This window comes from Scatophagus argus, chromosome 21 (assembly GCF_020382885.2).
Source record: "Scatophagus argus isolate fScaArg1 chromosome 21, fScaArg1.pri, whole genome shotgun sequence".
In the NCBI taxonomy this organism is placed as follows: domain Eukaryota; kingdom Metazoa; phylum Chordata; class Actinopteri; family Scatophagidae; genus Scatophagus; species Scatophagus argus.
Window position 1 is genome coordinate 6,106,677 of NC_058513.1, and position 18,070 is coordinate 6,124,746.

General features: G+C 40.7%; 1 protein-coding gene across 1 annotated transcript; it reads right to left on the reverse strand.

Moving 5' to 3' along the window:
* Positions 1 to 127: 127 nt before the first annotated feature.
* Positions 128 to 12,923, reverse strand: cdc42ep1a (CDC42 effector protein (Rho GTPase binding) 1a). Its single transcript, XM_046376760.1, has 4 exons — positions 12,704 to 12,923; positions 7,531 to 7,641; positions 4,496 to 5,508; positions 128 to 1,840 (listed from the first exon to the last, which is right to left on the reverse strand). The coding sequence occupies exons 3-4, from the start codon at positions 4,965 to 4,967 to the stop codon at positions 1,131 to 1,133; spliced, it is 1,182 nt and encodes a 393-aa protein (XP_046232716.1). The 5' UTR covers positions 4,968 to 5,508; positions 7,531 to 7,641; positions 12,704 to 12,923; the 3' UTR covers positions 128 to 1,130.
* Between the last annotated feature and the right edge of the window lie 5,147 nt (positions 12,924 to 18,070).

An 18,070-nucleotide genomic window follows, 5' to 3' on the forward strand; every position in this document is an offset into this window, starting at 1 on the left:
CATGTCAGGTACAACAGATTCCGGTAGTAATCGAAAATAACAGACTTTTTATAAGCACCTTTTCGGCCTATTTGGAATACTCCTTTAAATCAAGTGTTAAACCTGAACATGTGAAGAAAAATAAATATTCAACCTATTTAAAAACACCTTTATTGTCAGGTCATAACATCATGGTATATCATTGGTACTGACTGCAGCATATGGATGTGAACTGCACTACTGTGGGTGCTCATATTGTAAGCATGTATTTATAGGGAGGTCAGTTAATATCTTCATGAACACATAAATGACAAGTCTTCTATAAAAAGCAATACAGGAGTTAGATTTCATAATCATAAAGGTGCACTATATAGAAGGTCTGCAGCTTAAAATGAGCAATTATATGGTTTAGGCTTTATTTGTAACTAGCAAATACCGGTAATAATTGTCATATTCCCTCAGTCCATGCAGATTTCTCTGGTATGAGGCCTGAGATTCCAGATCTCTTATTTCCTTTCCCTTTTTTGTTTCATGGTAGTGTATTCCTGAGTGTAACGATGACAAGAGATGGTAGTGAAGATCATGAAAGAGGCTGCAATGAGTCTCATTACATTTTTCTAATCCTCGCTTCCTCTGTGTTCTCATTAGTGATCAGGAGTCTGGCTGAGACTCTTTTCCCCTTGTTTGTGAGGAAGTGTGTAAAGTATAAAGTGAATGACATGCTTTGTGACGTCTGCATTGTGTAATGTTGGTGTTTCCTTTGAGACAATCTTAACCACATTCTTTAGGACATCCTCACTTTCCACGCATCCTCTTTGTTTCGCTCCTTTTAAGTCATGACTTTTTGAAAAAAGTATTCTCGGTCCCGGTGCTGGGCTCTGAAACATGCAGCTTCAAGTCTTTCACTCCTTTTAGATACATTCAGCAGCAGTCTTACATCACAACTGTACATCCTTGAAACATGATTGTATAAAAGTAAAGGATAATATTAAGGACATTGATTCATGTTCTTCTTTTCATGGTCATCCTTTCAAAAGAACCAGCCTCACTGACCATAAAATGGCTGATTTGATGGGAGCTACAGAGAAATCATACATGAGATAAAGACTTTTTTAGTTTAGCGTCAAAACATTTACTTGATTTTACTCGGCTCAGACTTTGATTTCATCTTCATCTTCCATGTAACTGTAGGACATGTTCTTCTTGGGCTGGCTGGTGATCATCATCTCTGAATCTGCTTCCTCCATCTTGCTCTGTCCCTTCAAAAGGCCAACGCCATAGTGGCGTGCTAGCACATCTGTAGCACTCTGGAACCGCTCACTCTCCATCCCCATCCCCAACCTCACTCTTTCAGGAGATCCCATCACCACATCAGGTACTTTAATAGAAAGCCCAACTCCGTTCACCTCCATCAAGCTTCCCTCTTCTTCTTCCCATTCGGCTCCATGTGGGCTCTTCCTGCTGCTGCAGTCCTCCCTCAGCAGGGAATCCACATATGAGATAGTAGCTGAGTCCATCTCTGATCCCTCGTTGGTCAGCCCGCATGCTGATCCTGCCTCCTCACCCTCCCAGGCGTGGCCATGCTCCTCCGAGTGACCATCAATCAGGCCGAACACCTCACTCATGAGGGAGGGGCCGAGGTCAAAGGTGAAGGTATCCAGGGAGGTGAGGGAGGGAAGGGAGTCAGAGTAGGCGGTGGGTTTGGAGTCAGTGGTCACACAGGTGGATAAGATGGCATCGCTGGGGTCGGTCAGAGAGCCACGGTGGATGTTAGGGGAGCAAGAGGTGGGGAGGGAGATGGAAGGCTGCTGACGCTCAGAGCGAGAGAGGCGAGGCAGAGTGACGAAACCAGACTCCAGACCTGAGAAGAAGATGCAGATATTGAGACATGAAGTCCAGTAGGAGGCATTTTGTCTCAGTGTTTTGTCGTATGTGTTTTTTCTACTGTATAATTCTACTTTTTAAAGAAGTGGATCAACATTCCCAGGAAAAGCTTGTTACCACAACAGTCCATTAAATATGAAAGTAATGCCAGGTGATGCTTAGCCTAGCTTAGTTTATCTTAGCTTAGCTTAGCTTAGCATAGCTGACAGTGAAAACAGGGAAACATTGAATAAAAGCTAGGCTGCTTCTTGGCTGGGAACAGTGCTTCTTGGAGTCTCCGCTGGTTTGCTGTTTTTACCCCACTTTTTGTACATGTTAAACCAACAAACTATAATGTGTTAAATAGTGAGATTTAGAGAATTTGTTTTAACCTTTGGAGATAATTGATCTAGCTGTTCCCCTTGTCTCAGCTCTCTCTGTGCTAAGCTACTCTCTGTGCTCTCTGTGCTAAACAGATGCTGACAGCAGCTTGACAACAGACATGAGGGTCGTTTTGATGTTCTCATCTCATTCTTAGCAGCAAAATGCTTTTCCCAAAATGGCAAACTATTCCTTTAAGTGTGTATGGAGAGAGAAAAACACCATTAATTAACACCAAATTCAGCTTTAGATAAACTGGGCAGTATAAAATTTTGGCTGAGATGCAGCAACCTTCTCAAAGAATCCATCCAAACTCAAACTTTTACTAGCACAGAGTTCAGCTGATACATTTGAATCCCTCCCTCATGTTACAGTGCTTTTCATATATACACACATATATAATGTTGTTATATCTGAAACACTAAATATGACATAGATTATCGGGAATAACACTCCTTACATGGATTTTCATACAGTTTCAACAGGGGGCGGTGTAAACCCATCTGAGAACATCCTGTCTAATGGTGACAAGCCAACAAACCCCATGCTACAAAGTGCTGAGTTGTTCTGCCCTGTGAACAGTGAATCATCTGCCCGACCCTGCCATATCACTTAACAAGTCAAACACTCACACACTGGGATAAAATTACCAGAGCAGCTCTCAATGCCAGCCATAAAGAGTCTGGAGGTTTTTCATACCAACCAAAGAAAATAGAGTCTGATTTCACACATTAACACACTTAAACCAGGGAGCAAAAAAAAAGAAAGAGTTTACAGAGGATTTGGTTGGACGAAACCCTGCAGATTTTCCCGTCCATGTGTAATAAAGAATAATTACTGAGGAGTAAAGTAGCTACAGTTATCACTACAAAAGTAAGCTGTGTTTATGATTTTAATTAAAAATGGCTATAAACGCACACACAAACACATGCACACACACACAAAAAAAAAACACACATAAATACTTAGGTACTTCAAATATATTCTCTTCCACTTTCCAGAATCATGCAAAAATAGTCAGAATATATCAAGGCTGAAAACTCTGTTTTCATTTTCAAAAAAGAATAGTTTGACATTTTTGGAAATACTTGTTTTCCATTTCCTATCAAGGGATTGATGCCACCCAGCTGGGTGGTATCAGTCTTCAAATTCAAATGTCAAACTCTCTTTTTGACTGTCAACTGTGAAGAAGTTGGTGATAACATGAAATGTGATGTTCAAGAAATGAACTTTCCTCTGTATTACATTTACATCTACCAGACCCTTTACACACACATGCACACGCACGCACACAGACACACACAGTCAAGAGATGCCAGACTATATGAGCCATGTCTGTGGTGTTAATGTGGGTCATTCAAACAGCCTCTCAGACAGCTTGTTGCCAGCTCTGTCTGGATCTCTGTGTTATCAGCGTGAGCGCTGCTGATAATGAGCAAAGGTGATTCAGAAGGACATCTGGGGCAAATCTGTCTTGATTACTGGGCAGAAATGATGGATGAGTTTCATTGCAGCTCTGCAGATGGTTGCAACTACTTCTCAGCAGTTTCCAGTTAGCACTAGTTAACTCATTTGACCTTAGCCCATGTGTTGTGCTTTGTTTAGCAACAGTGCCATTTAATTTGAAGGAAACATCTACCCTTAATCTCTGGGACCATTTTGGGATTTGGTGGTGTACTTTTCTTAATCCTTGAATGACTTAGCAAAAATAAATGACATGACATCATGTTGAAAAATTTCCAGTGAAGAAATAAACCTTTTCAGCGATCCAAAATTAAAGAGCTGAAGCTTCTTTTACATTTCAAAACACAAACACAAACAATATTAACTGATTTTTTAGCCACTTAGAGGCAGCAGGAAGAAGCTGTGAACATCTGGTAAAGTTGATATGGCAAAGCTGTTACTTATCAACACATTAACAAGTACAGAACAACTTAAGCAATAATTTAGACTTGTGTTTCTGGCCACCTGACAAATAAAGTCCAATATTAGCTGGCCATTTTGTTCTGTTTTGGTCTCCACCAACTCCTGAGAGAAATATTAAACGCCTGCCATTTGCTGCTGCAGGCAGCATACAATGGATTTATCTGAGCTTTACTTCTGAAAACTACTGTCTGCTGCATCCTAAAGTGAAAGTAAACCAAACAGTAGAGTTAAAATTGGTAAACCAAAACAAACAGCAGAAAGATGCTAAAAGGCTCTCTATAATGAAAGACAGATTTAATTCTATTGATTATAGCAGCTTTAAGATGCAAAATATCACTATACTCACCATAAGAGCTTTTCTTCTCCTCTGGCGTGCTTCGAGAACTGGGAAAGAGCACTTTAGTGGTTGGACTCCCATTCGGCAAGTCCACATCCAGCCTGGGAAGGGAGATGGCATTCTTAATAATAGGAGAAATGGCAGGAGGTGGTGGCGACAGATCCTTGGATACTTCTCTGGGTCGGTTGTCTGAGCTCCTTCTGATTTGACGGAGCGTCCTGGAGAAGAATGCTCCAATCTTGTTGTCAGGGGTGGAGATAGAATCCGTTTCCCCATTGTTCCCATTGGCTGTGCCACCATGGTTACTGAGGAAGGAGGTGTCCCCAAACACATCACCCCCTCGGCCAACGTGCATGGTGTGGCGGAAATCACCCAGAGGGGGGCTGATCATGTCCAAAGTGAGGTCCCCTTTAAAGCGCCGCTTGCTGTGGGAGTGTGAGACCAGACCTTTTAGGCCTGACAGCTTTTCCTGAAGATTCATGGTCAAAAGAGGTGAGTGAATATTTCTTGGAAATCAGCCTGAAATTATGTCAGAAATTTCCTTTAATCCCACGGAAGGGCAAAGCTGAACTTGCAAAGTTCCACTTTTCTCCTCTTAGGCTTATGACAAAATTGCTGACAGTTCAGCAGTCCAAATTATGGATGTAAAAACAGCTATAAAAGGATAATTCCAAGACCTTGAAACTGTGTAATTTGTTGAAAAAAAAAAAGACTGAAAAGTTGAACTCCAGGCCTCTGACACCAAATATTTCACTGGAATATTATCTCTGTTTATCATGTGCAGGCCAAACTCTGTCCCACTCTTTGGAGCCTGTCGTTATGCATAGCTGGCTGAATTAAACGGACATAAATTGGGGAGAACACTGTGCAGTTGTGTTCTTGGAAGCAGCTGGGCCAGTTGTAGTGTGGTCAGGTTGCCTGGTTTTCCCCCACTTGCCTTGGGCTTTGGCTTTGTCGACATCAGCTCAGAAATAGGTCTGAGTCCAGCTGCAAACGGCTCTGTGGTCGCACCATGGAACCATCTAGTGAGAGTAAAAACAGGGAAAAACCATCTATCTTTAATACATAGATAGGGATGTGTTTGATTTTAATGGATATTGAGAGAAATGGAAGACATTTGCACTTTATTCTGTGGATGCTGAGCTGCAGCGAGACACCACTGTGCTCAATAATGAATGCTATATGTAGTTGTAAAGTAACTTCACTGTATTTTGCACGGATCTGTCTATCCGCCGGTTTTTGGGATTCCGCGTTCCAAACGTCCACTGGTCTGGAACCATCTAAATTTAGACCACAGTCACTCCTCTGTGCAACAAACCACAGTCTGCTTATTATCCATAAAATGGGTGGACTTTTAGGGAATTCCTGCATCCATTTTGTCCTGGTTTGTCTGGCATGAAGGTTACTTAAAGTTCATTTTACACTGAAAAGACTCATCAAACTGAACCGCAGCCCTCCTTCAACAGGCAAAGATTTGTTTATAAACAGGCAAAGTATGCTCAACAAGAAAAGAAGAGATAATGAAAGTTTCCTGATAAGAAAATGAAAATCACCGTGTTACTTAGATGCTCTGACTGCTGTGTATGGAGCCCCAACACAACTAAAAGCCAGTAAAAGACGACCAACATGTTTTGGCTTCACATCGGGGATTTTGGCTGATTTTGGTTGACTAACAAAGGAGGATAGCTAACCTAAATCAGCTTTCTCAAACACCACATTTCTGTCTCCACGATATCTTTAAATAGATGCAACATAACATATTCTCTTTTTTTGCCAATCGATTGGAGGTTATGGAAAATGTATAAAGTTTTCTTTATACACTCCATTTCAATTATTTGACCAGTAGGAAGCTATAATTAATTAATGTATTCAGGTATATTTTTGACCTGACACACATACTATCTTCTGTCAATTTTGGAGCTCCATACTTCCATAAATCTCAAAAGTTTTTAATGGAGGCTGACAAAAAATTGGCTTTTTCTCATGTGCTGTTCTTTGCTTGCAGCATAATAGATATCCATTTCTAAAATATTTTGATAGCATAAGGCAGCCCTAACAAGGACCTCTGGTTCTCTTTAAAAGCTGTCCACCGGAGCAGCTAAATGTCGGTGGGCCTCCCACACATGCAAGGCCCTGTCTGGCTTCATTAATGACCTGCTATGGTTCAAGAGATGAGGATTGCGTCAGGTCCAAGGCAGCCCTTCTAATTTGCTGCTGACCGCAGTCCCAGGCCCTGCGCTCCACTTCCCCTGGCTGGCGTTTTAAGAGGGGCATCTGGGAGCAGAGAGGGAGGAAACACGCTACATACCAGCACTGAGCAGAGCCATATCAAGGCTCACAAAGGGACACCAGGGACCAGTATACCGAGGTGTGATGTTGAGTCTAATACAACACGAGCCTGCTGGGACCTTGTGCACATTCCCATGAAACAAGCTAAAGCCACTGCCCACCTCTCTGATTACAACTCCCTTGCGACAGCAGTGACAGACACAACGTCACTATGCGATTCCAAACAAGGGCCCAGTAATGACATTTGTATTGCTTTATCATGGTTTAACAAGAAAAACCTCAGTCTAATTGATGACCTGCAGTATTACAGGAATACACACAGAGCCATCAATTACTCTGGCTGTGTGCTTGCAGTAAGTTCTGGTGTTTTGTCTTAGCCTGTAATCCCATAAGACCTTTGACCACAACTCAGAGGGGATCGCTCCCTCTTATGCATCTGGACCCTCGGGGCAAAGCTCATTTTATCTGCACATATGCTTCTATCCTACTGAACTCTCCTTTCCTGCTCTTTGTGGTCCTTCTTTGCACTTGCCCCTCTGTATTCTGAGTTACGCAAATACAGCAGCCAACACCCTCAGGCGTCACATAAAATTGTTTGAAAAGCACCACAACGACAAAAAGACTCTTGAAAAAAAGACTTTTGAGTCTTTAAAAGGTAATAACTTTAACACTCTAATCCCAGTAGCAGCCTGCCTGCCTGCGTCTCAGATATCAGAAAAATACAGGACCTCTCGGCAGGAGGGATTTGAACGTACCCTGGATTATCCTCTAATCCTTCATCTCCTCCGTTACCCACGGCAGTGTGCCTCTTTTTGGGCAAGGCCTGGCTGCCACCCCCCTGGTCAGCTGCTCCACTGGCTCTGATTCTTGTCAGAGAAAAAACACAAAATGAGGGAGGGAGTCAGCTGAAACTGAAGCAAGGCAGTCAAAGAAGTGATTAAAGGGAACAGGGATGAAAAAATTAAGTTTCATTTTCATAAAAAGGAGTGAAGGGTGAGGATGGCAAACCGGGGCAGAAATAGAGATGACAGGAATGGATGCTAAGGGAAGTGAGACAAAGTGGAAAGTTCAAATGAGGAGAGAAAACAAGGGAATGAAATGAGGAGAGAAAACAAGGGAATGTGTGTGTGTGTGTGTGTGTGTGGGGGGGGGGGTTACAGGATTACAGAAGGAGAAGGAGAGCGAGAAAAAAATTTTGACTGAGGAAGAAATATCATGACTTAGACATTCAAGACCTTTGAGATTTTTAGTGACTGGATCAAATCAGAGGTAGAGTTGAGTTTAGAAACACATAATCAGATTGGTCATCTTATCACTGATGCATCGCTGATACCTTTTTGTCCCATTTTTAGCTCCACAAGCAACATCTCAAACTACTGGATGCGTTGTCATAAAATCGTGCATTGACTATGGTTCCCAAAAGATGAATCCTTTGGTGTTCCCCAGACTTTTTCTTTGGTGCCACCATGAAGTTGACATTTGTTGTTTTCAGTGAAATGTTTCAACAACTATTGGACTGGACTTCAAATTTGGTACCCACATTTATGTCCTCCCATTAGATGAGTTATAATAATGTTGCTGATCCCTTAACCTTTCCTCTCATACCATTGTATCAATTTTTATTTTTCCAGTTATTTGTTTTATGACCAAATACCTGCAAAGCTAATAACATTCCACTCAACCTCAAATATTTTGTGGTAATTACCAAATGTTAGCATGCTAACAAGCTAAACTTAGATGATGAATGTTACAAACATTAGCATTAAACTCAAAACTGCTAGCATGGCTTTGGTTATTATTTCTTTAGTCGTTTCACACTTGTCAAATTTGTTTGGGTATTTTCTATAACTTTAAAATGTTTGCATGACTTCAAGCAAAAATAAACAAAAAAACAAAACACACACAAACAAAACACACACCTGCATCGTTCTTGCAGAATCTGTCAGACACTGATAGTAAGCACTTCAACAACGAACAGGTGTGTCTCCAAAGAGGGTGAGAGATGAAAACTGATGAATTTCAATTACCAGAAATCTTGCAATAAGACATCAGTAGCCCAGATTCAGCTTAATCTGAAAAGTTTTTTTTCTGTTATAGCCCCAGTTTCTGATAAAATGAGAGTTTTTCTGCATTTAAAACTTCTGCTTTGTTCATCATTCTGCTGCAGCTTTGAGTCACGTTCTTCAGGCAACTCACCATTTTTGGTGCATTCATACATCACAGACAGGCTCAATAAAATATTTCCATGTCACAATGTACAGTATTTGCTTGAGGTGGCTTTGCTGGATATAAACCAGAGTAACCACAGTCTAATAGGAGCCGTGTGTGTTGTGTGTGTGTGTGTACGAACGCATTCCTGAGCAGAGCATCGGTCGGTGGAGTCTTTCTCTCGATTACGACCATCAAACATCCTCCTTCCCAACCTCATTGCTGATTGAAACCACATTTTGGTCTGAACCATCTTTTTTCGTCTTTCATTCTCTCACTTTTTCTTTCTCTTTCTGGTCCTCTCAATTCTTTTCCTCTCATTTCTTTCCCATACTTCCCTTCTAATATTTCATTTCTTCTCTTTAATTGTCCTGCTTTTATTTTCTTCTTCATCTACCCCTCTCTTTTCACCAGTTCTGAATTGCCTCTCTTTGTTTATTTCGCCTCCTTCCTCTATTTATTCTCTTCCCCTCTTTTTTTGGGCTCTCTTTTTCTGTCATTGTTTTTCTCTTGAATTGCTGTCTTCTTTTTTCTCTTTCATTTCTATTCTTTGCCACTCTTTGAATGTCTTGACTGACTTTAAGAAGGTTGAAACAGCTGCTGAGCCCACACAGGCACATACGTACACCCATTAATCTCTATTTTTGGTGACTTTAATTCAAAAATGTTTAGTCTGCTATAGTTTGAGTATAATCAGCGTTGGACTTTGTATTTTATCACAGGTCCCCCTCACCCCTCCCTTTCTTCTCATGTCCTTCACTCACTAACCCCGCTAACCAGGTGAACAAACATACAAGATAAGGCCACATTTTTTGGGCTCACCCTTTGACTTTCAATTACGTTCCTATTTTCACCGTCCATGCTCAGTCTGAATCCAAGCAAAACACTGCTACACTTCCTCCTCAGCCAAGAAAACATTTTTATGCTTCACCAAATATCCATACTCTCTGAGGCTCCCTGCTTCCTGCATCTGCTGGAACTGGCAGTCTCAATTTGTCCCCTTTGTTTTCTCTCTTTATGAGTTTATATCTCTTCTGTATCATACATAAACTTGTTACTGTTAAATGAGATATAATGAAATATGTGCTAAATATTTTTTTAAAGTGATTTTAAAGATGATTTTATTAAATTTCGAGCCAAGCTAGCTGTTCCCCTGGTTTCTCACCTTTGTGCTAAGCTAAGCTAACTGTCTCCTGGCACTAACTTCATATTTACAGCAAATACATGAGACTGATACTGATCTTCTTGTCTAACTGTCAGCAAGAGAGCAAATAATCATAACTCTCAAGATGTTGAACTCCTTGGTTTTAAGCAATGTCAAGAGATCCTTCTCAAAAACTGTTATGTGTTTATGCTAAAAAATTGTTGTCAGCTGATATTTTTTTATCTTATTTTTTTTAACTCTCAAATATTGATATCAGTGTGGATATCAACCTAAAAGTTAAGCATCTGTTGGACTCTACCAGAGAACAAAGCATCTACATGTCTCTGATGGTACTCCATATTGACTTGTTTGTATTTGTCACTGCTACTGATGATAAGCAGCAGGAACAATTTCAAGACTTAAAGTTAAGGTTAAAGTTTGTTCTTGCCTTAGGGTAGTGAGCTATCCTCAACACTGAAGCCTTGCCTTTGTTCTTAGCACTCAGCACAAAAGCACAAAATATTTCAAATTGATGTTTCATATTGTATAGTTTCAGGAGGAACTGGGAGAAGTGGAAACAAGCCAGAGCAGGGGAAACTTCACAATTGTCCATATCAATCATCTCAAAAGTTCACATGCAGTCAAAGTTTGGATAGCAGCCAGTCAACAAACAGACCTCAGCCTAACCCTGTTCTTTAAACTAAAAATATCATGGCGGCTTGGTAAAAAATGTCCCCTTTTTCACAACATTTCACTAAAACATGCCTATATATATAAATATATTAAGTCAGTTTTAAAAGTATGATAACTGTGAACAAGATGTACCAGTAGTTCAAAGGCAAAGAGTTTGCCCACATTTCCCTCCACACAGCTGACCTCAGAGACCAGTTGGCTCTTGATGGATAAGTCAGCCTCAACCTCTTAAAAACTTGTTGTCTTTGCTTACTGGAGGGTTGTTGTTAGATGAGTGAGTTGTGACCATTTGGTGTTGACAGACCATGATGGAGCAGTTTTTCTAACATCATCATGTGTGGCAAAAAAAAAGAAAAAGCCAGAGAACCCTGTGGTGTGAAAACAAATGCAGCCGCCGGATTCAGAGTTCACACCTCTGCTACTGACCCTTTCCTGGTTGGTTGCGTCAATTACACCCAAAGGTCACAAAGGGTCCCCCCCAAAAGAATGTAGAACTCAGGTTAAAAAGAAAAAGATGAGGGACAGACTGGAAAAAACACAGAGAAGGTCTGTACTCATTTACTTAATCAAATGCTTTGAAAAAGTAGCGTATCATTAATGTGAATCACATGAGGGGGATGTACAGGAAATATATTACATACATGTGTTTATCATCTGCTGCTGGCTGAGCTGAGTGCACACAGAAGGCCAACCCAGAACTATCAAAGCATGTACTTGAGAAGGGTATACAGAACATCTACTCTGGGGACACTGACTGGGAATTACAGATCCAGTTAAACATGAAAAAGTTATACACTGTGCAGATCCACAGTCTGGAACACTGAATTCATCACTGCACATCGGTTAATGGATTTTGTGTTACTATCACTGAAGCAAGCTGGCATTTTATTGATCATCACTGTGCATGTTTGTTTTCTGTCAGGCCAACGAGCTCTTCAATCAATGTGTGTGTGTGTGTGTGTGTGTGTGTGTGTGGTATTTCACATGGTGGCCTCCCTCATGGCTTGCTAGCAGGTTGTAGGGGTCAGAGGGTCACTGCCCCCAGTTTGTAATGGGTCCAACCCTGTGCTGCCTGTTTATCTCCATAATCAAAACACTTCAAGAGCACCAACTTCAACTTCACCATGTCATGTTGCACCGAATCAGAGCACATCTTAGTAATATCAGAGAATGTATGAAAATTGACAGGTTATGTCACGTAACTGCTGCAATTACAAGGCAGAGTGATAAGAAAGCAAAGCAGTGGCTGAGTTTAGTCAGACCAAGGTCGCAGTGGGGAAATAGTAATGATATACTGTTGCTGAATATAAATATATTGCAGAGAGGATTGAGTGTCATGTCAGACATCTGAGAAAAGACTCTCACAACACTAAAACAACTTACCCACCAGCTGTACAGCTTGGTTTCAGTCACCATTTTACAAGTCTGAATGGTATTAGCTTATCTAAAACTAAACCTAATATGTTTGCTTTCTTTCTCGGCTCAGCAGGAGCCTTTCTCTCTACATTGAACTAGTGATTCATCTATTTTTTCAGTAGAAAAAAAAAACATTGCTATCATTAACCATTAACCGCATGATATGCAGCTAATATTTACAAAAGCAGGTAATTGACAACTTCTTTTACAAAGTTATTCCCTCTTAAAAAAACAGTAAAAACTATGAGAATATAATCATTATATGAAAAAAATGTCACAGAAAAAGTAAAGCAACTTAACAGGAAAGTATTGCCTATGATGAATATGTAGGTCTCAGTATGCACTAACACTAAGTAAACGCGCTATGAAGTCCCGATGAACTTCTCACTGACTGTAACAGGCTCATTGTGAGTCTTTCTGAGGAACGTTATAAAATGATTTAACGTTAAAACTGAATCTAAACTCACCAAAGGAAACTGCAGCACGATCAACAGGAGGCTGGTTGACTCCGGTTTAATTATGTTTCCAAAAGAAATATATTTCAGGTTCTTGTGGTCCGAGTGAGCCGGTGGTGCAGCCGTACTGCCCCGCTGGTGCGCCGAGTGTGCGCAGCGGCGCAGCGCGGAGTATGAGGAAAGGGGCGGGCCGTGGATCAAATACCAAGAAAACCATCAGGGCCACACCGGGAGCTCTCACACACAGCTTCTCTCCAGTTTGATGCCTCTGTACAACGTGACAATTGACTTGTCAACAAGCTTTGAAACCATAAGTAAACATGTAGAGACAAATAAAATGATCGCCATGTCAAACGTTCTCCTCCCTCGTCTTGACATGTAGACAAATGTTGAGGTGGCACAGCCTGTGTTTCATGGGTTAGAATAAAGAAGTTAGGTTTATCAAGTGCTAATCATCAGACTTTATCAGCTGAGTATCTGCTGACGTTTAGCTAGTGGGAAACACTTGTTTCATGATGACTCTGTCTAAATATCAAATAACCTAACCTAACTAACCACATGCTAATGTCAATTTACATAACTCACTGACCTTCTCTGAAGGCTTTTACAGTATGTGCCTTTAAAAACACAAGTGAAACTATTAAGTTCATCAATATCTGTTGATGTATTATTAATAATATTACTACTTTATGATAAGTGGTTTTACCTAAGCCTCTATTAGAAAGTATGCTTATTCATTTTTTCCAGATTTACGTAAAAAGATTGACACCACTCTCGTGTCTGTAGTATTACAGTCCTGTTGAAGATGGTTACTATAAAAACGGCGAGCTTGGCTCTGTCCAAAGATACCAAAACATACTCAACAGAGACAAGCTTGTCAGGTGACAATAGCATAAGCTAACCTATACTGTTTGTAACCTCATATTTAATGGACAAAAATCATGATAGCTGTATTGATCTTCCCATTGCTCACTCTGCAAAAAAGCTAACTTATTTCTTAAAATCTATATGCCTAACTATTACTTCAAACTGCAATATTATCTAGCTGTGAGTGTTCTCATTAGGAGGATATGATTGCACATAGCTTTTGTGTTCAAAGATCCAGTTTTGTTTGTTGCCATGCAACTGAAAACTGAACTGAAATCCCTTGAAATAATGAAAACAAAGGATGGCAGTCCGCTCATGTTGTGATGATTCAACTAAAGGAAACCAGATCAAGAGTTAAGTCTAGTGAGTCATTGGACAAATGGAACAAGCACAGTAAATCTACAGTGTAGCATTTCCAGCAGATGGACGTTGAGTTTCTTCTACTGCGGATCCACTCTGAGGCCTGTGTTAGCGATACAAGTGAAGTTTCACATAAAAATCTCAGCAGGCTCAGGTTTAAACTTAAATTTGCCAAGACTCACTGCTGTAAAATTTCATCAAAAACTCAGAGAACAACAGCTTTTAGCGGTGCAGCCCCATAAAGTGTACATGCCAGTGGTCCCACACTGACCTGTCCAACAGGAAACAGAGTCTTATCAACAGGAACAGAAGCATCCTCACCCCGTCCTCAAAGGCTTGTAACAGGTCTGGCTGTCGTTAAAGCATCAAGGTGGCCTGCAAGTGTGTGCCACGACCAATCACACCGCAGCCACATGCAACCTCTTAGTGCTACAGCACTTCCCCGCTGCCCCAACGTCATGATAACCCCCCTACCCCAACACACAAACACACACGCACACACACACACACTTATGAGTTCACACGTAGGCAGGCGTAAGTAAACTCAGTCACACATGACTGAGGAAAACACCATCCTTCACTGTTTCAGACAACACCCTTCCTCATCTCTCAAGACACAAGTTGGTCACTGTTTACTCACTTTGGCAGGATTGAAGAAAATAACATTTCACGATTTAAATTTGCAATTTCCAAAATTTAAATTTGGAATTTTCAAACAGATACCTTTTTTATACAGGACTCTATTTATTTAGAATCTAGTATAGCTCTTCCTGATTGGTTCCCACCAATAATGTATTACTAAAATACATCCAATCAGAATATTTTGCTCCATTTGAAGCAGAATATTTTCAGTCAGCAGGTTTGTCTCAATGTTCTCCATCTGTTCATTCCTCCACTTGTCTTTCTCTCAGAACATCTCATACCATTTGAACTTTGAGGAAACTCTTGGGAATGTGTTGTTTGTCTGTTTCAAAATGACTACAATTGGACAAAACCAGCGTGGTTGTTACTGATTGTTCCAAGGTACCTGTATGCATATGTTGGGACAACAGGTCTGCTTGTCAGCCAATCAGGATCCCCTTTTTCTGAAAACCTTGCCATGACTCATGTCATTGTTTAATCCACCTTATCATCAGAGCATCAGATGATTCATAGTTTGTTTAGTGACCCAGGAGATGAATGTCCTTTAAGCACAGACAGTGTTTAATACCCAACTCTCATCTGTATATACAGGATTGGAGGGCATTTAGAGGATTAGGGTGTGTGCGTGTGTGCGTGTGTGCATGCGTGCGTGTGCATTCCATGCCCGTGTGTGTCAAGCATGTCTGTATTTGGTCTGTCTTGTCTCCAGCTGCCACCTATGCCCACACTTCTTGGGCATGAAGGGCTGGCATAGCTGCTCCAACATTACTGCTGCAACAGATATTCATTTAACTCTGCCAGCAACCAGGCTCCACAGTGGTTACAGCAAATTCACAAGGTGTCATTCACTTTGGATGTTTGTTGACCAAAATTCCAGGATTTTTAGTAGGGTGGCAAAAAAAAGTTGGCACCCATTTCCTGTCAGAAACAACAAGCTCCTTTTCTTCATTACATTTTGAATGGATTTACAAAACATTATAACCAATCACTAACACCTCAGAACGGAAACAAACCACAGTCGCACTAAACAAATATCAATGTGTTTGTCTAGCTGAAAAGATCAGACTGGTAATATACAATATAAAATAATACATATATGTATATATCTGTCAGGGTTGCGGGGGAGCTGGAGCCTATCCCAGCTGACTACGGGCGAGAGGTGGGGTACGCCCTAGACTGGTCGCCAGTCAATCGCAGGGCTTATATATGTATATATAAATCATTTAGACTTTTTTTATTGATGAAACTGTATGTTTGTCAGCCACTTTTAAGACTGAGACAGAGGGAAGTAAAATTGTTTTGAGAGAGGGACTAACACATTGTTGGCAAAACTGTCTTTTATGACATCAAGAAAAAATATAAACACCATCCATACACTTCAAAGATGCTAATCAGTATTTGTATTAACATGGAGAATCAAAAGAGTAATGCGAAAGGTATGTCATAGTGATGATCTCGCATATGATATATCACACGACTCTGCAGTTTCCCTCAGCCATATGATGCATTTTACCCCACGTTTCGGTTTTATGACTCATGCCTGATTTGGTTTAGTCTCACTGCTCGCCTCTGTGCCACTTTCCAGCAGCATGCTCTGACAAACCCACTGCACACTTCCCGCCCAACACCAAACCGCACACACGGGTAGAGGCTAGCTGGTGAACAAATCGGAGTATTTAGCAGCCAAAGAGCAGATATTTCCCTCAGAAATTGGTGGAGACCAAAATAGAACCTTAAACCAAACTAAGATTCGATTTGTCAGATGGCCAAAACACAACTCCATGCTAATTGCTAATGTTGCTGCATGTCTGCTGGATGGGTAAGTGACTACTGTTTGCTAATACACAACAACTTTGAAACTTTGTCAATATATTTGTAGCTTGTTGCACTACCTCAATTAATGCATTATCTAATATTACAGTTTTTTCCATTGCTTTTTTACTCTTACTTTTGTAGATGTTTTCCTTTCCTTTTGGCCTTGGTTTAATGATGAACTCAGTCCAACCTTGTACTCTGAACATGTTTGGATGCCTGAGTCATTACAGTGAGTAAGGGGTGCTTTTCAGGTCACCTTGGTTTATATTTGAAGTGTTTATTAGCAAATTATACACAGTCCCGTTGTTACAGCGGTGGATGTTTTCATTATGTCATGGCTCTTGCTGAAATATGCCTGTTGTATGTAATAGTTACTCAGTGCTTTTTTAATGCTGTTATCTAAGTCGATATGTTATCTGCACTGATTTCAGCACTTCCTCCTGAAAACCTTTTTCAGATATTACAGCTCAAGGATGTGTTTGATACAACTGTAGATAAATGTGGCAGCTGACAGCAGTGTACCACTGCCACTTATTCTCCTGCAGTCTCCTAGGTGTTGTCCAGTTCTGTATCCAAACTGCTCTGTTACTCATGTTTGTTTGAAGTATTGTTTGACATGTCTTGACTTAACACTCCAGGAGATTTATTCTAACATTAAATCCCTGTTTGGTTCTGGATCTGTTGGTTGTCTTGATTTTTAGGCAGCTCTTCTCTTTGTTGCTGTGAATTTGAGAAGTAAAATATTATTTCTGTAAATCTGATGAAACTGTCATAAGTGTTTTTTTATAGCCTGGTTCCCAAGCATATAATCTATCATCTGTCTTCCTTTGTTTCTTTTACACAATCTCAAATCCTCCTGTCCATCTCTCCGTTCCTGTGTGTCCCTCCTCCCTCTCCCAGACTTTCCTTGCATCCCTCTTCTCTCTCCATCCCAAGATAAACAACCTCAGTTCTGAGGCATGTCAGCTATTTGTTCAAAAAAGCTCACAAGTTTTTGGATGCCATTCAGACCCGGGTCTCCAAAGGGAGGAAAGATTACAAATTTAGTGCTTTTTCACAATCCCTCCCTCTGTTTTTCATTTCTGTTGGTCAACGCTACTTTTTTTTTCTTCCAACTCTCTCACTTGAAGCGTTGTGATATATGAGTTTTGACACCCAGCCTTTAAAGTTTTTATGCTTGACTTTATGTCCCTCCTATTCCGACCTCTTTGACCATATAGATTCCTCGGATTCCCTTCTTGTTGGTTAAAAGCTGCTTTATTTTCTGTCAGGAACTTTCGTCACTCTTCTCTGATGAGCACACAAGGGGAGAACCGAACACATTCTCATGCCTCTGAGCAGACGGTGTCATGTCCCTTTGAGAGTCACATGCAAACATACAACACACTCCAGCAACTCTGTGGCAAAACACTCCCAATTTGGCATTTGCTTATCGTCGAGTTGTTTGGAAAAGCTTTTTTTCAGCGTAATGACCTGAACTGGACATTTCTCTGATGACAAGGATGCGTGTAAGTGTGTGTTTGTGTGTGTGTTTGTATAGTCAGAGTCCATGTGGTGTTCTGTGGCGAGATAAAACCAAGAACATTCCTCTGTTTTTTGGTTCACACACTTTGTCTTGTGTGGTCTGCAGAGTTGCAGTTGTGTTGCTGTTCTGTCTGTCGGCAAAATTATTCAAATTAGATATTTATTTTTAAC

What these genes read in the sequence shown, in the direction of transcription:
- cdc42ep1a (XM_046376760.1), bottom strand. Translation starts at nt 4,967, where the DNA reads ATGAATCTTCAGGAAAAGCTGTCAGGCCTAAAAGGTCTGGTCTCACAC. An exon ending in GGAGAAGAAAAGCTCTTATG is followed by an intron (nt 1,841 to 4,495) that starts GTGAGTATAGTG and finishes TCTTCTTCTCAG; the next exon opens with GTCTGGAGTCTGGTTTCGTC.